This window comes from Magallana gigas, chromosome 1 (genome assembly GCF_963853765.1).
Source record: "Magallana gigas chromosome 1, xbMagGiga1.1, whole genome shotgun sequence".
In the NCBI taxonomy this organism is placed as follows: Eukaryota; Metazoa; Mollusca; class Bivalvia; order Ostreida; family Ostreidae; genus Magallana; species Magallana gigas.
In genome coordinates, this window is record NC_088853.1 from 32,124,169 (window position 1) to 32,150,022 (window position 25,854).

At 31.2% G+C, this 25,854-nt stretch overlaps 1 protein-coding gene across 2 annotated transcripts; it reads left to right on the top strand.

Annotated features, from left to right (window-relative positions):
* The first annotated feature begins 10,239 nt into the window (after positions 1–10,239).
* LOC117688710 (scavenger receptor class F member 2-like) lies at positions 10,240–15,621 on the top strand. Of its 2 annotated transcripts, none has more exons than XR_010707640.1 (6): positions 10,240–10,379; positions 11,717–11,845; positions 12,106–12,243; positions 13,132–13,266; positions 13,940–14,051; positions 14,187–15,621. XR_010707640.1 is itself a non-coding variant. In XM_066066165.1 (6 exons), exons 2-6 carry the CDS (start codon positions 11,773–11,775, stop codon positions 14,317–14,319), a joined length of 576 nt encoding a protein of 191 aa, XP_065922237.1. In that variant the 5' UTR covers positions 10,240–10,379; positions 11,717–11,772; the 3' UTR covers positions 14,320–15,621. The 2 variants fall into 2 exon arrangements, 1 of the variants encoding a protein (XP_065922237.1); XM_066066165.1 differs by having other exon boundaries at positions 13,955–14,051.
* The last annotated feature ends 10,233 nt before the right edge of the window (positions 15,622–25,854 follow it).

Genomic DNA, 25,854 nt, shown 5'->3' on the forward strand with positions numbered 1-25,854 from the left:
ATGAAAAGATAGACAAATAAGCTAGAAATTTTTTTTTACTGGAATATTGAACCTATGTAAACAAAAACAGGGCACGAGCCGTGTTTACATGACAAAGAATTGTGAGCCCTGTTCCTTGCTTATAACTCTACGAATTACTCTCAAATTATATTTGATCATTAGAAATGCATTGAAAATAATAAAAACTTAGAAATAGAAATTGACTAAAATCGTGACCATGCCCCTTTAAAAAGATCGTGAATGAGTATCTCGGAACGAATAATTATCAACCATAAAATCGAATAAGAGTTTTGAATTCAGAAATTTATAAATGAATTTAATATGTTTTAGCTGCTTTACAAAATGAAGTTTTAGAACATGTATATACTAGCTGTACTGTCTAAGTGTATTGTTCATTTAAACTTTAGGGATGGAGGGTCATTGTATGTGCTGTCAAGTTGTTTTGTTTAGCACGTGCCATCATTCGTGAGCGTGTAACTATTTCCGTAGGCTGTATTAAAAGTAACCTGACCAGGAAATGTGTTTTCTTTAAACTTGTCCATGTTATTTGATTTCCTGTCATTGCTTCAAAATCCGGATTTTGTAAAGTATTATCTTTGTCAGATAAGTGTTATCGATTTTCAAGAATTATTTTAGTTATACAGACGAGACTTCAATGATATACTTATAAGAAGTAATTACGGGATATAACGTATTCATATATAACGTATATAAACATAGTTTAGGTTGAGATATACTCTTAATTGTGATATAATCCATTTCCATATACTTTTACAATGAGAAAGAATATACCTTTTATCCATTAGATAAACCAGAATATTTCCTGTTTGATAATGTAAGACAATACCTTTTCCGTCATCCGTAACTTATCTATCATATAAACTTACAAAACACTGTACACACCGCTATAACTTACTCAATAAGCTGTCATGAGAGTCAGTTAAGCAAAAGAATCCTTAGTTCTACTTCTTTAGCACTTGGTTTTTGTTCTCAATGTTCACATAGTTGTGTACCCCATTTACTTCCAGTTGTAACATGTATCCTAATGTTAATGATCCCAATTGTCTACCGCAATGTTTGCCACCCCCTAAACTATCTAAGCTTGTATTATCGTCTTTAAATCTGTATGATTGTGGGGAGATTGTAAAGATTGTTTTATTACTCAATCATTAGGTCAACTATACATGTATTTGATACGAAAGAAAACATTTGAATGTAATTGTGCGTAAACTATATGCATCTCTCTACCCAGTATTTTCCTTAACCTCGCTAATGGCGCAGATAACTTTAAAATCAATGAAATAAGGTTGCATTTTTCTACTTAAATCCAACATATAATATTTTTAAGGGTTATCTATTTATTTATTCTAAGAACTTAAGCCAGTGTGAAGTATTTTCATTTCAGGAATAAAATAATATTGAAGTTTCTGTTCACAAAACACTATAACGCGTCAAGAGCAACCAGAAATACAGATTAAGTACACAAGTTCGGCAAGTTGATATGGTTTGATTACTACATTGTTGCAGCGATTTCGATTATATAAGTTCCATATTTAATCTTTATACGTATTTTGGTAAAATTTAGTTGTCAAATAAATGATATGTTGCTTGAAATCAAGTTAAAGTTTAAGATTACGTAGATCAAGAGCATACAAATTACCTTGTTAAAGGACAAGAACCCAATGAAGGGACAGTTTTATATGTAACAATAAAAGATAAGACAGGCTCAAAAACTGCAATATCACCATTTTGTAAGTATATGAAAAAACATATGATATACCTTATTACTGGCTATTTAGCATGGACAGATATCAAGGAAACTATTTCATGGTTAGATAGAATATCATGTATCATTTGACATAGAATATATTAACTGAAGTATAATAAAATGATATAGTCAACGTAGAGTTAGGATAAAAAACAGGAAAATTATCCTTGCTTAAAATGTTTGCACGTGCTTAATTTATTTAGAATTAGTTCCCTATGTCCTCATTAAAATGTAAAAAAAAATCCAAAAACCCTTTGACGGTAATTATAAACTTCCTCTTAATGTGTATCACTTTTTTACGTCGTTTTACACTTTGGTACGTTGCTGATCGGCTTAAAGAAGATACAAACGTCTTTTTACAAAATATAACATTTTTTTTTATATTGTTAGTTTGATTTCTACTTTTCAATACTTCGGTCAACAATTAAAATTAATATAACAATTTTTTGCATTCATTTAAGAAAATTTTTACATTAAATGATAAACAATAATGATTAAAAATATACAACTGAATGCACTTTTCTGAAGGAACGTACTTTGAGATTTTAGTTAATCTTACATAATCACAATTAACCATGCCAATTAAGAAAACCGGACGGTTACAGAACAATTTGTGTGATTTACTAGTTCGTATAATGTATAACGTAAACCAACTAATATGTCATACGTGTAATTCACATAATCTGATAAAATATTTTGCTTGATGTTTAATATGCCTGACAATCGATGAATATTGGAACGGAAAATAGGAATCTCTAATTTTTATTGTTTAGATTATTTGCATAAAACATGGGTTTTTTTTTTCTAGCTCACTAAACGCTTTATTGGTCGATGGTTATATTTAAAATTGGAAAATCATTGAAAGTCCTTCACACTTTGTTTTTTATTACTGATATTTGAACGCTTATTATATCCGCAGACAAACCCGGTCACGGAAATGTATGCGTTAAAAAGGAAAAATAAATAATCCTGAACACATAATTTTATTCTTGATTACCCAATAGCATTTTAAGTTGTAGAAAATTCATTCCAGTTCAGTTTTCAAAATGTTTTAATTTGCATCGCAAATTGAATAAACAGTGGAAGTTCGTTATCATTAACCGTGAGTATTTTCTTACTTAAACTACTTCAATTTACTGCAATATTTTTGCATTATTGAAGAATAAAGAATTATTAAAAAATAAAAAAATAAAAAAATAAAAAACAACTATAGGTATATAAGTCAGATTAACCAGATTCGAAGCATAGCATGATTATTGTCTTCATTTGAAATAATCAAATAAATTTGTCAAATGTAAAACTAAAAGACAAGGCAACAATAATTCTAAAATTTGGATGGAAAGATATACACAAACATCCACCATGTCGAGGCTTTTTGATATAAGGCGTTCGTACCGAAGCATAACAAGTTTTTACATAAATCACATCAGTATGATATCATGATTCATGTGACACTGACACTAAGCAAAATTAATGTTTAATGAATGGTCTGGAAAGGTGACAAAATGTCATAACTCTGTTAGTTTGTAAGTAATATTTAAACCATTGTTCAATTTAACGATAACATAGCTTCTTCAAGTCAAAATACATGCAAACATAATTGTAGTCTTTTTTTTCTTCGACGATAATACGAAAAAGCTTGATTGTTAATATCATTATTTTTGACTGAGAGCAAACCGATAAATCTAAAAAAATAGGTATCTTATGAACATTTTTTTATGAGGGCGTAAACCAATATTTGAATAAATTTTAAATTATGCCATTGTTATTTTTGCGAATTAGGTTAACATTTCGCCATACACTTCTAAAGAAAACAATTTAAAAAATTGACAGACGGACGAACAGAAAACCGGCGACAACTTTATATTTGAAATGATGGAAAGTTTATAACCGACATTCAAATGTTTGCTAACCATTTAAATTAATATGACGTTGTTTTAAAACGGGGTGTTGGGGTGGGGTAGGATTGAACAATTTACCTTTCAGTCAATTAAGTATAAATGAAAAGTACTCACGACATGCAATGAAAAATGACAAAAATACAGTATGCCATTCAGTCAAGGTTTTAAACCTCCCAATTAAATTTTACTCATTAATTGGCAGGGTTTAATCCCGTGAGTAGCATTTGGCAGGGTTTTATCCCTTGAGTAGCATTTAGTTGAAATAATGACCACTTCTCTTTTAAATTATGGGCTATGCTTTTTAATCTTTCAAACTGTAACTTCCGTTCAAATTCGCATAGGAATTGTTGTATTGTTTATATGTTTTCACTTACAGGTACATGTACTCAATGGTAGCATTACCCCAATGGGTGTCACAAAGTTTTATATTACTTTGAGCGTTTTATTCTGTCGAGGTGTAACATACGGTAGGACTATTTGTAATTATTACACAAATATTTATGGTCAAAGAAATTGTGATTTAATAAATACATATTCACTGTCAAACCAATGTTTTCTTTTTTCTTATATTCCTTAGTTGAAGTTTCACTTTGCTTTTGTCTTGATCGGGAAAAGTTGCACATATATCAAAACTGTTTAACCAACATTCAGGATAACACTATACCATTCAGTTATACCTTCTGAATGACCATAACAAACCAAATTTTTAATAGGCATGGACAGTAGGTATACATCATAGACAGGGTATCAGCAGTACTAGTTTCTTTAAGAGCACCTATCAGCTTTGGATTCGCGAGTGTGTATGTGTGTTGGGGATGTGGGGATGGGAGAAGGTAACCACTAGAGTTATAACAGGGGATGAGAATTTTTTTTAATTGTTATTTAAAACAAATAGTGCAATACATATTCAAAACTTGAAATCAGATTTAACAGATCGTGATCTTCTTCAAAATACATGTAGTATATGCAGGGGAGTAGTGTAACACATAAAGAGTGTTTTGATCACGTGTTATTCTTGAATTCTTACAGTTAAAATTGATACAATATCCATGATTTATAACCGTATGACAGGAGTTGCAGGGGGTAGAGAGTGCAATATCATCAAATCTAGAGGGGGGGGGGGGGCGAGAGAAAGCTATCGTCCATGATATTTGCTCCTAAATTAAATTGAAAAAAAATATTTCAAAAGGCATGGTAATGGTAATACTTTAATTATCTCCCCCTTTAACATTATTATGATCTAACTCAATCTTTGCCTGCACGAGTTAGATACAGTTAAGCTTGTAAAAAATTATCATTTTAATGTTCTTTGTGATTTCTAACTTATAATTGTTGTACACTTACTAAAACTTGACGTGTATCTTATCAGAAATATATATTTGGCTAATAGAAAAGACACTTTGTCTTCAAACAGAAAATGTTGGGTTCAATAAGTCAGCATGGGAGAAGTATCCTTATCATAGTCCTGAAAGAGGATGGGGAGCAAAGCGTGCTGTTGACGGTCTGTATTCAGACCTGTCTGCTACTGGAGGACAATGTGTGATATCAGCCAATGAAAAATCAATCGCAGAGTGGCGGGTGGACCTTGAAAGAATACATATAATCCATCATATTGTTATATATTATAGAGCGGAATATATAGATTCGGGTACTTTTTTTTAGATATTCTAATTCTAGTACATTCGTGAATTATTAATTAGTTTCTTTCTATTATTTTATTACTCATTTTATGCACAATGTATAATAAAAGCATTTTACTTTCTCTCTATTCATGTTTGATTTTAAGTGGGGGTTTTCATTAGATATGATCAACGTGTATGCCTCAAGATTTTTGGGATTCTCGGTGTACGTATCAAACACAACAGACAAAGAAGATGGAATTCTTTGCTTCATGGACAGGAACTTCACAATAGAAACAATACCTAACCCGATGAACATAATATGCCCAAACCAGGAAAGAGGAAGATACGTTATATACTACAACAACAGGACGCATCCTCCTTATCCCGATGGTTATTCTACCTATGCTTACAACGAGCTTTGTGAAATGGAAGTTTTCTGTATGTTTTTGGCACCAATTTAGCAAACAAATACAGAGAGAGAGAAAGTAAGAGAGGAAGAGAGTGAGAGACAGACAGACAGACAGAAACGGAAAGAAAGAGAGACAGACAGAAAGAGACAGACAGAAAGAGAGATAAAGAAGAGACAGACGGACAGACAAACAAACATACAACTACACTAACTAACTTTTTTAATTGATATTTTTGTTAGCTTGTCCATATGGGTTCTTTGGAAAATATTGTGCAGAGAAATGTAGCTACACGTGCACTGGATGTAATGATGTAAATGGTTCCTGTGACTCAGGATGTCACCCTGGATGGTTTGGGAACTATTGTAATAAAGGTTATTTGTTTTCTTATACTAAACATGTATTACATACAAGATTGTGCATTTGTCTGTTTTTATTTATTTTATTTTTTTTGGTTTTTTTCTTGGGGGTGGGGGGGGGGGGGGGGGTGGGGGTTGTTTTGTTTTGACTATAAAAACACTTTAGAAATGTAGATGAGCACAATCTAAAGTACTGAGGGGGGTTGATTTTATCGATTATCATTTATTTTAAAATCAACATATCTTGCATGGCAATTAGTTTCTAGTCTGTATTCGAATTACGCACTTTTTTATGATATGAATTTTGTTATACTTTTCCGACAAAAATTTCGAGAAACCCCATATGAATCATGTTGTGTTATATTTAAAGATAGATTTCAAACTATGTATAAGTAATCGAAGCAATTCTAAAAATCGTATGGATCCAAGCACTATTGACATCGAACTCTAGTCTCGTTCAACCAGACGCTCGGCTGTCTCCGTTAATCTCCGACAAGCAAGAGAGCCTCTCTGCTTGTCAGAAATTTACGGAGACAGCCGAGCGTCTGATTGAACGAGACTTTATTACACTCTGGCGTAGGAACACATGAGTCTACAAACATATTTAAATTGCATGTTCGTATTATATAAAATCTAACTATTTTCAAAGCGTTTATACATAAGTTTCCTTGAAAAACAATGCTTCAGCATACGTTACATCGAATTTTTCTATTATTTTCAAGAACTAAATCTTGTCAGTGGCGATGATTTGTGCTTAGGTCCAAACACTGTTTCACTTTCGGTTTGCCAGAGTAACTGCATAGGAGAGTTGATTAAAATCAACTCCCAAAAAAAAAAAAAAAATCGGCTTGTTTTATTTAAAATCAATTTGAAAATACTTTTATTTTTGGTGTTTAGAGCTGAAGGCGATCTATCATAACGTGTCATAACACCCCCCCCCCCCCAAAAAAAAAATGTTTAGAAATATTATATTTTCATCATTTGAATATGTAATTAACAATCATTACTAATTTATTTTATATGCACTTTTCTTACTAATTAGTTTAACAAAATTTGCATGCGTATGATTTGTCCTTTTAACTACGGGCCGACATGACATTTATTTTTTTGTTGTTTTAAATAAAAAAAGGCTTTAACGTGCATGCGGCTGTTTAATAAAATGTGTAAATCACTTTGAATCCATTTAGTTTATGCACATGTTTTCTTAGCTAGTTCTAGACCTATAATTAAAAAAAAAAACATAAGAAGAGTTTCCATTTTGAATGGGATAAGCCCACTGTTTTCAATCGGCCCATGCTAAAATTTTATAAGCTCACCTGAGCTGAAAGCTCAAGTGAGCTATTATGATCACATTTTGTCCGTCGTCCGTCAGTCTGTCTGTCTATCTGTACGTCTGTAAACTTTTTACTTTTTTAACGTCTTTAAAATCGCTTGGCCAATTTCAACCAAATTTGGCACAAGACGTCCTTATGGAAATATGAATTGCAGATATGGAGGACCAATCTTAATTTAATGCGGAGAAAACATCGAAAATGTACGAAAAGGGGGTGCATTTAAAAAAAAAATCTCCTCACAAACTACTGGGTCAAATTCATCGTAATTTAGCTGAACAATCCTTATGGGAAGGAAAATATAAATTGCAAAAATTATTGGCTAATTTTGTTTCAAATCTGAGTAATTACGAAAATAATAATAAAGTAAAGGCGTGTTTCAATCAGTTGATAGCTTTGGGTTCGGTAAGCCATACGGGTCTTGGTTAAATTGGTTAGGCAAACCCGGGCCGGGACAAAATAAAACGCGGGGCAGATTGAGATTTTTCAATTTATGTCGATAAAAATTAACCAATGTCATTGATGATTTCAGGATATGTTACAGACCGGTATATTTGTATTCGCTGTAAATATTGATAGACAACAATGCATATTTCTGAATTTATTGACGATTGTTAATTTCCAAGTTGGTAAAATGGGTAAGCAAACCCGGGTTGACATTTTACGTGTTTGTGGGCTTATTAAAAAAAACTTAATAATTCATGTTTAATTCCATACTTCTAAAACGAGGTTCTTTGTTGTTTAAAGCAGTCATGACGTATGATAAAGGGGTCGATCTCACAAAGATGAATTTGTTTGTTTTGCAACAGTTTGCGTGCAAAGGGAATCTTTTAAACATGCAAAATACATCAGTGCCGATTTTGTGAAGTAAATTGATGTAAAATATGTCAATGCGTTCACTGTTTCTACATATGACGGTGGTGTTAGCTTGTTTTGATATTTGTTTCGTTTTCATTATTTAGGCTTTGTAACCTGGGAACTTTCGCCAGTATATTGTATATTTTTACGTATCAAATCAGAGACTTCGGTAAATCAGACAGTTGGCAGTTAACATCCGCACAATCTGATGTATTAACAAAGTACTTAAATATAATTCATTTTATCGGTAATATGGTATGATCTTTTGCATAATGGTTGATTAATGCAATGTGTTTTGTTGAGATGCTCAGCATTTTCTCGAGTCTATTCAGTTTAAATAGAGTTTATTATAACATTAGAAATGTTTCGCTAAACTTTAAATACTTGTACAAAAAATTAAAGGATGATATGCTTTAACTACTCTCTGGGCCCCCTTTTATACAATGAATAATATGAAATCTACATCAATTTTGATAGTTTTTTCAGACACGAGTAAATAAAAATGACACCGTCAAAACAGTTTTTATAGTTCTGACACATTTCTGCTACGGGGATAAAGGCATTATCGCTATTCCAAAGAAAATATTACAGCAGAAAATTATCCTGGTTTGAAGCCATTTGTTGTTTTTTAAATAAAGATGGAAATAATGGGTGGGCCTTAGTAAAACAGTGATATGCCTGTCAATACATTGATTTTTATAGCACTTTAGCATATCACCTGACAACATTTTTCATTTCGGCGTATTCATCAATTAGGTGTGAATAAGGTTATAAAAGTCACACGAGTTTACGACAGGTAAACAACACTCGTTTGATTATAATGGGAAAGACAAATTAGATAGTGGAATATTTTTAAATTGAAGAATTGAGCGCATTTAGGTACAACTTTTTCTTCACATCTATAGGAATTTTTAAAATAAAATACAACAACTATTAACATATATTTTTTTTTAAAAATACAATAACTATTAAGTAGTTGAGGAAAAAAATGTACCTACAGGTATATGCTCATACGTTTTGATCACTTTATAAAGTGAGTGTGGGGGGGGGGGGGGAGGGGTGGGCAAACATATAGGAAATTTGATGTTAACAATGTACCTCAACCAAAAGTTTAGTTTTATATCTTGCGTATGATTTTCTTAGTCTCGGTAAAATTAGTATTCCATAAAGGTACAATGTCAAAGATTACGCGTATGCACAAATAAGTGTGTTAATTGATTACTTTACAATATTTAATTTTTGTTATTCTACCAAGGGGCCATGTTGCACACAATATTTTTTTAACGCCCATTTAAAGTCATTATTGCTCAGGTGAGCGATGTGGCCCCACGGGCCTCTTGTTTATTCCCTAGTTATTTGCTTACATTATTTGCACAATGGAATAACTTTTAGCAGACACAGTAGTGAATAATTAAACAATGCTGTCAATGTTATTGTTTAAGGACGACATTGGTTATGCTCGTAAATTGCTTTAGTGCATGAGGTCTATTTTTTTCTAAATTTACAGGTAAAAGAATATACAGTGTATATTTATATTTTTCAACAGCTTGTGCTGTAGGTACATATGGATTCGAATGTAAGGAAACTTGCGGTAACTGTCGTGATATTAGCCAGTGTTTAAATACTAATGGGACGTGCCTAGGAGGATGTAAAGATGGCTTTCATGGATACTTGTGCAAATCACGTGAGTAATTGAATCACACAATCAGGAATTTACACAATACTTCTCAAGAAAATATATCATGATATTTTTCTGATGTAGTTACTGTATACAGGAAAATATTCGCCCCCATTTTGTTTTCGCCCCTCTCGCCCACGTTGTAAACGGGCGATTTCCAATGTACCATATCATCTCTAAATACAGCAACCTATGGGCGAATTTAAGACGGGGCGAAACCGTTTGCAATTGAAGAAGGACGAGAATAACATGGGGCGGAATAGCCCTGTATACAGTTTATTGAAAATACAAAAAAATGTCTAATAATATTTCAACAGCTTGTAACACAGGATCATATGGTATCGATTGCAAAGAAAAATGCGGCAACTGTCTTGATGTTTACAAGTGTTCACTTTCTAACGGAACGTGCTTAACTGGATGCGTCGCAGGTTATCATGGGAATTTGTGTAAAACACGTGAGTGAATCTTCCATAGGATCAGGTATATGGATATGTTTCAATGTTTAATAGATCAATGGATCGGTGTTCTGATGGATTTTATTGTTACCAGTAATTACTTTGTATTGTCATGCGTTGTGCCCCCTTGCGTTGTTATCGTCATTTAAATTTAGACCACGTGGTTTTATTAGACCCTTTCAGTTTTGCAGTAAAAATCTTGCCACCTGTTTATAGTCAATTTTCTAAAATCTAGATACTTGTAGTCAAATATAAAATCTAAACGTTTATTGATTTTAAACTTTATATTCATTACTTGGTGGATAAAATGAGTTCTAGAGATAAATGTGTCAATAGAAAATATAGGGTTTTCCTTCTATTGCAACAATTAAAAGCAATCTCCTCTAAGGATTGAATTTCGATCCGCACCTGACCTAGTAATAAAATAAATAGTCAAACATACTATTCTATTTTATGCAGAATGCTATTTGAAAATTGCTCGATATACTAAGTTTTTGTTATACAAAACAGACACCCATTCTTTTTTTTCTGAAAAAAAAGCATGGTAATGAACCTCAAAAGCTTTAAACATGGCTATGATTTTATCAATTCACGTAACGTTTACATTTTCAACCACGTGTAGAGTGGTTGAACACGAATGATAAGTCTTTTCTGAATATCATCTGTTCGTTTAAATAACCGCTAGATGATGAAAAAAGGCATATATTTCAATAGAGTTTTATATTTTAACATTAATCAAAGTGGACATGATATGAAAACGACCATCACTTACTATTTTGAGATTATTATCTGAACACTTATACTTCCCCTCAATATTCACAGGAACTGAACAAATCTCGAGGAAGTCTCGTGAACTTTTATTCGAGCACCTCTGGATTACATACATGCTTAGTAACGATAAAGAAAACATCCCGAACACATTCGCAGGGAAGTGTGGGTTGAAGTTTCAACCCACATGGGTCATGATGGGTCATTTATATACCATTTAGTGATGCAAATGTATTAAGTCTTTGTTTTTGTCTTAGTATAAAGAAACATAAATCGAACAAAAATACACATCCCACACACTCCGACCCCTCTTACAATGAACTGTTGAAGAGTTGAATTGACTTAAGTTCACTGCCCTTAGTCAGGTATATTTGTCAGCATATATGAACGGCTGCTTTGTACAACATACCATGCCAATTCTCATATCAAATTTGATATGACATTTATTCATTATTTAATTTGACATTTTACAATATGTACGTCTCGTATTTGATATAAATAAGTTATAGACCTATATCGTTTTCTTTTTAATTTTATCAGGGTATTAATATATGTAGATTTTTCAACAGCATGTACGTTAGGTTCGTATGGACTGGAATGCAGAGGCACATGTGGTAACTGTCATATGTGTTCAAATGCAAATGGTTCCTGCTTAACTGCGTGTGATGCTGGATACTTGGGAGAAATGTGTAAAACGCGTGAGTAAATCATTCATATTGTTATTTATTTCATGAATATATCTCTTAAAAGGATGAATGAATGAATGGATGAATAGATAGAAAGATAAATAGAGATAGATAGATAGATAGATAGATAGATAGATAGATAGATAGATATAGCTAGATAGATAGATAGATAGATAGATAGATAGATAGATAGATAGATAGATAGATAGATAGATAAAACGATCGATCGATAGATAGGTAGATGAAATTTGATATATGTTTATGTCAAACAGCTTGCGGACGAGGATTCTTTGGGAAAAACTGTACCCATACATGTATTGAAACATGTAATGGATGCAACAACGTCAATGGTTTGTGTGATTCTGGTTGTCTCTTGGGATGGAAGGGATATTTTTGCAGTGAACTTTACGGTATATATATTTTCTACCAACGCTGTGTTTTATTTAAGGATTGTCTTAAAAGGGCATGGTCACGATTTTGGTCAAATTTTATTTTTCTGTTTCTATGCTGTAGGAATGTATTTCTAATGATCAAATAAAATTTGAGTGTCAGTCTTTGAGTGTTCAGCAAGATACAGGGCTCACAATTCTTGTTGTCGTGTAAACAAGGCTTGTGCCCTACTTTTGTTTACTGATTATGTAATGTACCAGTAAAAAATCGGTTTAATCCGATTTGTCTATCTAATTATTCACTTTAAGCATGAATAAACAGTTTCTAATGATTAACACATTCATTTTTGGTCTAAAACTGGAATTTTCACTTCAACATTCAAAATGTAATCAAAGGCTTCAAAATGTAAACAAAAGCTATGCTTAAATAGCAAAGCCCTGTAACTCACTTATAACTCAACAAATGACACTCAAATATTGGTTGTCTATTAAAAATGCCTTACTGAAGCATTGTAAACATAAAAATCGAAAAATGATTTTTGACCATAATCGTGGCCATGCCCCTTTAAACGTTGTTCATTTTTATTGCAATGCGACCAGTGCAACTGATTGTTTATATATATATATGTTACATTCAATTCATGTGTCTTATATAAACCAGTTACAATTTGATTTTATTGAAGAGATCCTTTAACAATACATACAACCGTCTCAATGAATCAAACGACCATGCAAACATGGATATCATATACGTACATACATGTATACAGTTGTATTAATACAGATAATCTAACGACAAGAATATATTTCAAAGTGTATGCTTTCTACACACAAAGATAATTCTATCAAATATAGGCAAAACAACTGTTGTCAACTTTATTATTTTGAGCAGCATTATGAATTTTCTAGGATGTTCTCCAAAAGGATATTTCGGATCCAACTGTAGCATCCCCTGTCCAGATGTCAATTGTCAGGAGTGTCACATGGAGTCTGGCATCTGTCATGTTTGTAAACAGGGATACAAAGGCCAACGATGTGAAACTGGTATTGCTTTTATATTTCGTTGAACAATATAGAAACAACATTATACAAATATTGACTGGGGTTGTGGGCAACATTAATTATAATAGCCCCGAGGGACGAAAGACAATTTCCAAAATATTGTCGGCATCAAACAGTGATATCACTAGCTGGTTATATTCTGCCGACCGTAGGAATTAGGTTACAGATGTTCTATCTGATTTTACTTCACAGTAATTCGCGAAACTTATATCCATTATTATAGCAAACTGTCGCATTGCGTTTGGTGTTTACTTGCCCTGACTGATTGCCTATTATGACGTCATCTTGTTTTCCTGTAATCTATTTACGTCACCGTTAACGAATAAGCAAATCAGAAGCGATTACTTAAAATAGAGGGAATATTATCCAAAAATTGTTACTAGCCGGTCAATATAAAAAAAAAAATATATTGACCGGTCAATATTTTTCGGACGAGTTAATATAACAATTATTGACTGTTCGTCTATATAGAACTATATACTACTGAATATAACAAATAATGATATTTATTTAAGTTATACAATAGCAAACCTATTAGCCTGGACAAAAATGATTGTCATAACGATTTACTGATATCTTTTGCCATTATTATATCGGTTCCATAAACTGAAAAATATCACGTAGAACTGTTTTCATAAATGTAGTCAAATATCAGTTTCAAAATTTGCAGACTTCATAAATAACATCAAGTTCTACAGTCTTCTCGGCGCCTTTTGTCTCTCTCTTACTGTCATTGGAATTCTAATTGGTTATAATATAATGATACGGTATGTATTCCTTTTTCTCAATACTTGTGCATTATTTACATGTTAATCTGAAATGATGTTTAACGTAATATGAAATACACCCTGCTTCATACCATGTTTTTTTTGTTTGTTTTTTTTATAAATCTTAAATGACAGGAAGAGACAGCTAACACAGCATCAACCATACGATCATCAAGAATCATGTGATGTCAACCTTCCAGATGTTTCTAGAGGATATGTTAATTGTGAGGAGCTAAGGGACATGCAAATGTACGATACAGCTCAGTAAATGATAGTAGATCGTTCCTATCTTTTTGTCAATTATTCTTACATTAGAAAGAAAGAATCAAACATTCTCTATTTTATTTTGTAAATATCTTGTATATCATTTAGTTTCGGGAATATTTTTGTTTTTTATATCTTGCCTTATCTAGTACTTTCAATTATTTTTCATCAGTTGATAAACTGTTAATCAAAGTACTGATAGTACTGAAAAACGCTAACCCAGCTTCTGTATGTATATGGGTCATTATCAAAATATGCAGCCTTTTGCGTCAGTGTCAATTTCAAGGGGGAAAATAATGCTCTGGGGAATATATACAGTACCATTGGATTTTAGAAACTTAAACCTATATTGTTGAACAAATAAATTGACAATTTTACTGCTTAAAGTACAAAAAAAATATTATTTGTTATGAGATTTCAGTGAATTTATGTTGTCATTAAATTTTTCAAACGTCTTTAACCTACAATATCTTCAATAATATTGATGTTTTATTCCAAAAATCAACGTTAATTTTCAAAACAACATTCATATATTAATTTCTGCTATGCTCCTTAACAATTTCTCTTTTAAAAACAATGAATTTGATGAGATATATGCTTGTACAAAAATTTTTTGTCATTGGTGTTACAAGGCAAATTAAATAAAAATATCTTAAAATACATCAAGTAAATAATATTGTACTACAATTGGAATCCCTCAGATCATAGTGACATCATTCCCTGCTACTAAAAAGATAAATGTATCAGTGATGACATCATTGTAATAAAAAATATGGCAGAAAATATTAGTATGCTCAGAAAAATACAATGTAAACTGTGTCAGTGGGATAACGTGCTATTTAAGGTTTTCTATTATGATAGAACAGAAAAGTTTTTCACATAAATGATGAATGTTAATCACATTATAACATAGGCTATGTAGCTTTGTGTAGTATTTGTTCTCTTGGGTCATACTGCTACATATACATCAGTGGTATAACGGTCAGTGGTGTAACCAAAAATTGTTGTTACACCACTGATAAAACTGTTACACCACATGATATTATTTAATTATTTTACGTTTTCTTCCATTTCATTTATATTTTGAGCATTTTGAACAATTTCTATTTATCAATTTTGCAAGTTAGACACTGTCACAATAAAGAAAGCTTGACTATTTAATTGCAGTTGTGTTTTCTTAATCTGGAAAATGAGACCTGTTACACCATTGACACACCATTGAAATTTTGTATGCTCTAATTATGTTTTACCCATTTAAATACTTGATTAAAAAATAGAAGTAAAAACAAATTTATTCTAATAAAGAAATGAAATAATCCACATTTTATTTTTTATTAAGAAATAAATTTTTTTATTGACTTATAGTGTATTATAAGAGATGTTATTTCACTGACATTTCACGTTCCCTATTATGTTATACTAAAATCTTTCAAATGCTAAAAGGTAACAAATGCTAGCTGAGCTTCAAAAAACATATATAAACAAAGAGGAAGTGTATATGAGTTGTATGCATAGATTTTGGAGAAAATTGGAGAAATTTCAATTATATAATCCAAAATGTATGATTGATATGAGCCGGTATAGTATTGACGATGTTGTTTGTGAGATTGATAAGCCAAAGAAAGTTCGAACTCGGTACAAGGTGGATAAAAGTGTGTGGATGCCAATAATATAAAATATAACATCAAAAAATGAGTGAATTCATGTAAAAAAAAAAACTTCTACATGCCATTTTTGTGTCAGTGGTGTAACACTGATTATAAGTGGTTTAACAGTGTGTCTATCTTCAGATTATGAAAGAATGAGGTACAGAACTTTTATTTAAGATCAAATTTATCATGTTTTAAATGCAATTAAAAATAGAGATTAGTTTATTTTACAAAATTTAATACACTTATCTCTTATCTATTATCGCTAGGTCAGTGGTGTAACTTTAAGTCAGTGGTAAAACATAATAATCAGTGGTGTAACATGTACATTTTTCTCCAAATAAAGTTAACTGGTAATGATACATGTATATTTGAAAACACCAGTGCATTTATAGTAATGTCTTTTTTATGCTCCATTAAAAGAAAAATCCAGTTGTGTTCTTTTTAATGCTCAAATTAAAAATTTGTTGAGTAACATCAAGACTTTGTCTCAAATGTTCTGTTGGTCACTATGTAAATGTGTCAAATATTTCTGTTATCTAATTCTGATAACTTGAAATGAAGTTTGTTGATATAAACATTATGTCCATCATTTTAAAAGAAATATTTTATTTTATTTAAGAATTTTTTCCTATACTATATGCCTGTTACACCACTGACAAAATTTTCACAATTCATTATATTTTAGTCTAATTATCAACTAAATGGTAGATTCCAATGTTTGCAAATTTTTAGATGTTATACTTCATTGTTTGTTAACTGTGTTTTTGTAATCAAAGTAATTTTTTCAGCAATAATTTTCTCATGTTTTACATTTTTCAAAAGTCTGCATATTTTGATAATGACCCATATAAAAGATATATGTATATAACATTTCAGCTTCTGTATACGCACTACATGTCTTCATTGCTGCATGACAGTACCTGCAATTCTGTAAATACGTTAAATTCACAATAGTCCGTACATTAGATTCACAATAGCCCGCGCAGAACTCTACTTTATGTGCATAAACCCTTGAAATTTGATCCCTAACCAGTTTAAACGATGAATACTTCTGCTCATAGGCGGTTATCTGATGCAGCGGAAGTAGAATTCTAACGACAATAAAACGCTGAGCTATGCTTAACGCTTTAAAAAGTAAAAATTGGATATTTGTGTCTTTCTCATTTTTTGAGACGTTACATTCATTTTTTACTCTATTCCATGCGTTGTCTACGAAAGTAAATTACAGCTCGATCATAAACTCTTATGGATTTTTAGTTTTCTTATGACATTCGAGCTTTATATTGATAAACTGCAAGATGTTTTCGCTTTTTTTCTGCCTATTTTCATTGCCATATATCAATTTTATATTCTAAGATAAATGTGCGTTTATCGTAAACAAAGTTGCTTTTCCTATTTTATGTTTAAATTTACTCTTGTTTTTAAATTCCTTAAACCTGTATATATATATAATTTTCTTATTTATCCTTCAGATAAGGGTTTAAACGACAGGTTCAAGCATTGTTTTTATACTGTTATATATCAATCCAAGTCTAAAGCGTTTATGCATGTTTTATGTATATATAAGGGGTTAAAGCTACACATTGACAGTAACATGATGTTTTATTTAGTTCATAGAACAATAAGCTCATTAGTAAAAATATATTTAGTTATATATAATATATTAGGTTTTATTAACAAATCTTTTTTTTTCTTACCTTTGGTTTTGTATCTGAATGTATACATATAGTTTTTGCAAGATATAATGCTTAGATTGTTTTGAAAATAAAATATCTAATCGTATTATTATTATTTTTTTTTTGCTATAGATAAGCATGATACATACATTCATTACTTCCCTCTGTTGCATTATATATATATATATATATATATATATATATATATATATATATATATATATATATATATATATATATATATATATATATATATAAATCTGATTTAGGCATTGAGGAGACCATACCCTAAAATGTAGTTTAGGGAGACAATATACAAAATTTTTATATGTGCATATTTTTTTATTGCAAATAGTCATTTAGAGGTCTTCAAGATTCAAATAACTTTACATGTGTTTTAATTTTTCAATATATCTTGTCCTTAAAAAAATACAGCAAAAATTGTCTCCATAATATTTTGTTACTCTCTCATAAGGCTTAAGGAGACCGTGCATATATTTTCATATATATTTTTTATGGCTTAAGTAGACCATTCTTTTTTCCCATAATTTTCATGATTTGCAAGTGCTCTATCATTTTTTATCGCCACGCAACATAGAATTAAGATATAATGCAAGGTCACTGTGTACATGTGCATGTATATGTAAGCTTTGTTAATATCTCACATAGTTGATGGTGTGGACTTTTAATATTCATAGATGGTCATTTAGAGGTCTGTGGAATGGCAATAATCTCACATCGGTTTTAATTTTTCATTACTATTTGCCCTTAAAAATATACTATATTGTCCCTCTAATATTTTGCTACTGTCTTATGCGGCTATGGGATACCGATAATACATTTTTATTAATATTACTTAATTAGGGTTTAGGTAGACCATTCTTTTTTTTACCATAACATTCGTGATTTGCAAGCCCTTCAATTTTCACTGTCCGGTTTTTTTTCGCATGTCACGAAATTTGCGAAAATGGGGAAAATATGTAGCATTTTAAATTTGCGTCCCTACTGAAGATTATCTTCTCAATTCAATCCATTCTACATGTATCCTAATGTGTTTTAGAATTTCACATTCATAAATGAAAAAAAAAAACATTTCAAGTTCATGAACAAAATTTACTAATCATCAAAACTAATTTCAAATAGATTTCATTTATAACTTATGGACCAGGGTGTAAACATTTGTTCAATTTTGAAAGTTTAAACAATTAATCATTTCAAATTTATTATTAGAGCAATCATTTGCATTCAAAATTCAGTGTACATAACATGTCCATTATTTTGGTGAACTTGCAGTTCAATTACAACAGTTTCATTTTTTTCTGTGCAACAAAATCATGTATGTAAGGATCTGTAAATTTATGAAATCAAAATGTTCATAATCTATTTTCAACCTTCATATTTCAAATTTCATACATTTCAAGAAAATAAAGTTTTTAAAATTGATTTACTTAATATTCTTCATAATTCATATATAACAATAAAAAAAGGTGATCAAAGATCACGTATTGAATGAACCATTCATTAATAAATGTTAATGAATAACATTGATAATAAGTACACATGTAAGAAATTGACAAAGTTTAAAAGTTACTCTGGGAGCAAAAATGACTGATCAAATGCATGGCATAAAAAATATTAAAGGACGAACAGGATTATGCAGCTAAAAAAATTTCCAAATTTTCAAACATAAAGACATTAGGATGTCGTCTGCAATACATATCACGTTTAGGGGCCACTTTCTTGCCTTATAAGAAACAAAGGTAATCACAGATTACAAAGCACCGAGACGAGGCATCACCTTTATAAAGCATCACCTTTATGAGACCACCTTTATCACATTAACTGAAAATCATAGTTAATGATCTTGGATATCTATGGATACTGTTTCGAAACAATATATTACTATATCATATGTTAAAAAATTGGATAATAATCATATGTTTATTTCATATATTAATATAAGATACACACATATAATAATAAAAATAAAATACTGTAATAAATAATGATGCAATATGATATTGTAACATATAATATGACATAGTGTCATGTTAAATACATTATTGCATTTGATCACATAATACAATATCATAATATATGATACAATGTCATATCACATAATACATCACAATTTTGTAACACATTATATTATATTGTATACTTAAGTATGATATTGTATGATATTATATCATATTTGATACATAATATGATATTGTATCATAAGATACAATATAACTTGATTCAACATTGTATCAAATCATATGATACAATATCATGTGATACAGTAATATATTATATAATACAATATCACTTTATACAATATCGTATCATATGTTACAATATTAGATACTCCAATATCAAATAATACTATTTCATGTGATAAAATAATATAACCAATATCATTTTATACAATATCATATCATGTGATAAGATATTATATATTACAATACAATATTGTATCATATTATACCATATTAAATATGGCAATTTAATATGAAACAATAGCATGTGATAAAATAGTATATAATATATTATCATTTTATACAACATTGCATCATAATAAAAAATACTTTACATTACAATATAATGATACAATATCATATCATAATGCACAAAAATATTGATACAATATCCTACTAACTTTTTATAATATAATATATGATATAACATTGTATCATATAAAACAATAGTGTATCAAATCTGACAATACTATATCATATGAATCATGTTATATCATTTAACAACAAACACATCTATCAATCAGGTTAGAGTGAGGTAGGATATTCTTTTTAAACATCCTTGATAATAGAGATCAGGATCTGAAACTGAAGCTACCTCTATGATTCATTTATATTATAGTTAAATTAACTATGCAAGCTATTGTCTATAAATCATGTGACCTGTTCCAAAATAACTAAACCTCATCCAGCATCCAAAACCTATGACTCAGATTCGGCATTCAAGCCTGCCTGATGCATCAGTATCATAAGACGCATCATCAATTCAAGTTTGGTTAAGTTAGGACCAGTAATTACTAAGATATATTTTTTAGCATCCTTGATTATGAAGATCAGGCTCTGCATCTGAAGCTACCTTTGCAATTCATTTATATTATAGTTAAATCAACTATGCAAGTTTGAAATAGTACTAAATAAATTTAATATATGACCTGTTCCAAAAAACATAACCTCATCCAGCATACGAAACCTATGGCTAAGATTCAGCATACAAGCCTTTCAGGTGCATCAGTATCTTAAGATGCATCATCCATGCAAGTTTGGATCAGTAGTAATTTAGAAATTGCTATCAAAGGCCACCTGCACCAAAAACTTTAACCTGTTCCAAAAACCTTAACTTCCAGCATCTAAAATTCATTGCCCAGATTCAGCATCCAAGTTTTTCAAGTTCATAAAAAGGTCCAGATGCATCATCCATGCAAGTTTGGTGAAGATAGGACAAGAAATAACTAAGATACAGGACCTGCAACAAAAACTTCTACCAGGTCCGGACGCCGACGCCAGCAGTATAGCATAAGTTCCGCCGAACTTCGTCTCGGTGAGCTAAAAATAAATTATCATACATGCCCTACGTCTTGTTGTTACATTACAGTTACATTACATGTAAAATGATGAGATTCATGTTTGCTTTTTCATTGATTTCATTTCATTTAATTTTTTAAATGTCCTAAGTCTTGTTGTTTTTCTCTTGTTGAAGATTTTAGATCTAATCTTCAAAAATTTGGTCCTCTCATCAAGCCGTTCGAAACTCCTGGATTTCTCTTTTACCTTGAAAAGATTTTAAAAATAATATGAACAATCAGAATTATTATATTGTTACATATTCATGTAAAAAGGATAATACCTATGTATAGATTCAAGGCATACCATACTCTGTATGGTTTTTGCTTCCACTACTTCTTGCTGAATATTTTGATTTTCATAAATACATTCATGCTCGAACTACATTCATCCACTTATATGTCAAGATTATCTGTTTTGAAATGCCCCCTCTACCGCTTTAGGCTTCAATACACAACCCAAAATAGAAAGCCTATAGGGATTTTGCATTGCATCGGCCATGAAATAGCCTGGATGACATAATTGAAAAATTGTATGAGGTATTTCAAGTGGGTTCCGAATGGTGAAAAGATGTAAACATATCACATTATAAATCTCCATGAGAAATTTGTTTCTATTCCTGTAACGGTCACCTGAGTAGCATATAACCCATACACAAACTTGTCGAGGAGTCTCATATATGCATTTAATTAATTAGGTTTTATTCTGGAGTAGAAAAATTATAAATTAGTAATGACGGCCACCTCCCTGCCTGAAATCTTTCAAAAAGAACTGTGAAACCTACAATTTTGGCAAAAAACTTATAAGATCGGGTCTACAAAATCATGAATTCAGTTTCCTTTCAGGTGTGTGGGAGTAAAAAGGATAATTTTTTAACATTATATGCAATAACACCTATACATCCAGTTTGGCCCTGCCCTAGAGTTAAAACCCATACTCCAGGGGACATGAAAATTAAAATTTCAGTAGAGGACTTCCTGGTAAACATAATTATAGGTCAGTTTTTTATACAGATGTGTGAGAATAGAGAAGAAAATGTTATAACATTATATGCATTAACACTATATTGCCCCCCCCCCCCTCATGTCCTGAACCCCTGACCCAGGGGCCATGAATTTTACAATTTAGGTAGAGGAGTTAGTGGACATCGTAACCATGTATTCAGTTTTTTGCCCACATGTGTGGGAGTAGAGAAGAAGATTTTTTAAGATTTAAAACATTTTACTATATGGCCATATTGGCCCCACCCTAGAGCCTGAACCCCTGACTCGGGGGTCATAAATTTCACAATTTTGGTAGAGGGCTTCATGGACTTTATAACCAGATATATATATATTTATATGGGAGTAGAAAAGAAGATTTTCTAAGATTTAATACATTTTTACTATATGGCCATATTGGCCCCACCCTAGAGCCTGAACCCCTGACCCAGGGGTCATGAATTTCACAATATGGACATCATAATCATGCATTTAGTTTTAACAAATATATATGGGGTAGAGAAGAAGATTTTCTAAGATTAAATACATATATACTATATGGCCATACTGGCCCCATTCTAGAGCCTGAACCCCTGACCCAGGGGCCATGAATTTCACAATTTATGTAGAGGGCTTCATGGACATTATAACTATGCAACCAGTTTTTTCCTAACATGTGCAGGAATAGAGAAGAATATTTTTTAAAATTTGGCTCTTTTTTTGCAAATTTGGCCCCACATGTGGCGCCCCGGGGGTAGTAGAGCCATGAATTCTACAATTTAGATTCCTCTCACCATAGAGATGCCTCACATCAAAAATGGTTATAATCAACCCTGTAGTTTTTAAGAAGAAGTTAAAAATGTAAAATTGTTAAGGCACGATGCACGATAACGGACGAAAACGGATAGCAATAAACTCAGGTGACCTAAAAATTGCTAATTCATCAAATTGTGGATAGATAGACCAAGCAACAAAGATATATCACCTGACACTACTGGCTCTAAAAAGTACTGAAAGTGCCATTTTTTACTGATAATTTCTGATATTTACTGATATTGTACTGTTAGTGCTGAGAATTGCTGATATTTACTGATAATTTTACTGCTGTTACTGATAATTGCTGTTGGTTCTGATATTTACTGACATTTACTGATGCTTTTGCTGTGAGCTCTGATAATTACTGATATTTACTGAGATTTACTGTTGGTACTGAGAATTGCTAATAATTACTGAGAATATTTTAAGGCCCAAAACAGTGTCTTTTAATTATTAAATAACACATATTTCAGATATAACACAATTTATTTAATTATATATTCTTAAGTTTTATTTATTTGATATTCAGCTTCTTTTGAACTTCGGAAACTCACAGATCACATTTTAGACAATATAAGAAAGCCGGCCAAAAATTGGTACTTAAACTTAAGGCAGACTCCACAAAAATTTTAATTTCTAAATGCGGTGGACATTTTTTTTTCAACAATGAAAAACCCCATAATTCTTAACATGATTATTTTTCTTTTCAAAATAGAGAGATACCCGGTCTGGACTTTATAATGTCTTTGAGGTTTTACTTCACAGAAAGATTAGCGAGGCAGTATCTGTGTATAGTATACATACTTTCAGCAGATCAAGATGTTTGAATGTCGCAATTCAACCTTGTAAATTGTCAGTCTGGCACCTTGTGTATGACATTACGTAATATCCGTATACAGGAATCCATGATCTTGAGAATATTTATTCAAAGAGAAAAGTATTATTTTTATTGACAACAATATAAATAACGTATTAGAATGATTTTCATATTCATCATCTTATTTGCTCCGCATTCAATTGATTCAAAAAAGTTGGATAAATAATCTCTCTCTTTCTCTCTCTTTCTCTCTCTCTCTCCTACCATTTGCTGAAATCAAAATAGGTAACAATCGGCGAAGAATAATTTTTATTGTCCGACCTTTCACTCTTTCTCGTTTAATACATATGTAATATATCTTCTGTTGCACGGCTAAGTAATGTTGTCATGATCTAGTTCTATTATTGTAAATCTGCCCACCCTGCTCTCTCTCTCTCTCTCTCTCTCTCGCATATATTATCTAGTCCTAAAATTTGAGTTTCCGAGTCAAAATGGCTTAACGGCATTAGCACGATAAAGTTCTATTTCAGCATCACAATCGCCATTTCAAACACAGATTTCGAGTGTAAACTTTTCTAAGACTACAAAGAACACCAGCTTAATATAATGAAAAAGTGTTACGGCTTATCATGCTTTAATTCTCTCTCTCTCTCTCTCTCTCTCTCTCTCTCTCTCTCTCTCTCTCTCTCTCTCTCAGATAATCTATTATAACGTATTTTGAGGCGTCAATGCAGAAAGGCATAAGCATGATTATGTCCCATTACAGTATCATAACCACCGATTGCAACAGCGATTTGATTGAAAACCTCTCTCTCTCTCTCTCTCTCTCTCTCTCTCTCTCATTAATACTTTATTCATGCACTTGTATGCGGTTATATGACCAGCGGCTATATAATTTTGAAAATAAGACACACAATTTAACTGATTTTCCTTAATCTATGAACGCTTAGATATTTAATTTCCACGCCTAAAAGCAAGCAGAAAAAAATATTTTGTATGTCTGGGATTAAGAAAAACCTCAGAACTAACAGAGAGTACTCAGACTATACACAAGACAGGGTGACCACGGCAAGGTGTGAAAATTGACCCCCTGTACATGTGTATATGTCTGGCAGTCGCTGAAAAGATTCTTTTGTATGTCTGGGATCAAGAAAACCCTCAGAACTAACAGACAGTGCTCAGAATATATACACGACAGAGTGACCGTGGCAAGGTGTGAAAATTGACCACCTGTGCATATGTCTTGCAACCTCAGAATAAACAAATATAAATGGCCGGGAAATACAATGTGAAACAAAAGTGTTTGATTTTATTTTGAAAACAAAATTAGTGATTATGGCCGGGATAAAAACATTTTAAGTTTATAATTATAAATATTTAACACAGTTCAATTAAAGAGTTGATTGCTCAAAATTTAGAATTATTAAATAGATGTTTATCAATTACATAAAGTGGATAAAATCTTTATAATTTTTTTTTTACTATGGATTGTTCTATATATACAATGTAACACTGTAGTATCGAGTGGATTGGCGCACGGGGATGGGATATATAGCAATTCTGCAATTTCTACATTCATTTATTTATGTGCTGAATTGTGTTAATCAGCTAAAATAAAACTTAGAACAAGAACAAACAGAAAAAATATGCATTGAAATAAATAAGCAGATTATAAGAAGAATAATCAAATCTAATTTTTGTGGTTGTAAAAAAGAAGTTACTGTTGATAAAACTTTAGTTAGATCTTACATATTTCTTTTTTAAAAATGCCCGGTATTTGTTTAACGATAATTTTAAATAAATATAATTTGCATGTTACAGTAATTAAAATTAATCTCTTAAAAATCCGCTGCATGTAATTCTCAGTAATTATCAGCAATTCTCAGAACCAACAGTAAATCTCAGTAAATATCAGTAATTATCAGAGCTCACAGCAAAAGCATCAGTAAATATCAGTAAATATCAGAACCAACAGCAATTATCAGTAACAGCAGTAAAATTATCAGTAAATATCAGCAAT

Excerpts from the sequence above, each read along its gene's own strand:
- LOC117688710 (XM_066066165.1), top strand. The coding sequence starts at position 11,773 with ATGTGTTCAAATGCAAATGGTTCCTGCTTAACTGCGTGTGATGCTGGA. Across the intron at positions 12,244-13,131 it reads TTTTTGCAGTGAACTTTACG|GATGTTCTCCAAAAGGATAT; the intron begins GTATATATATTT and ends TGAATTTTCTAG. Across the intron at positions 13,267-13,954 it reads AGGCCAACGATGTGAAACTG|ACTTCATAAATAACATCAAG; the intron begins GTATTGCTTTTA and ends CAAAATTTGCAG.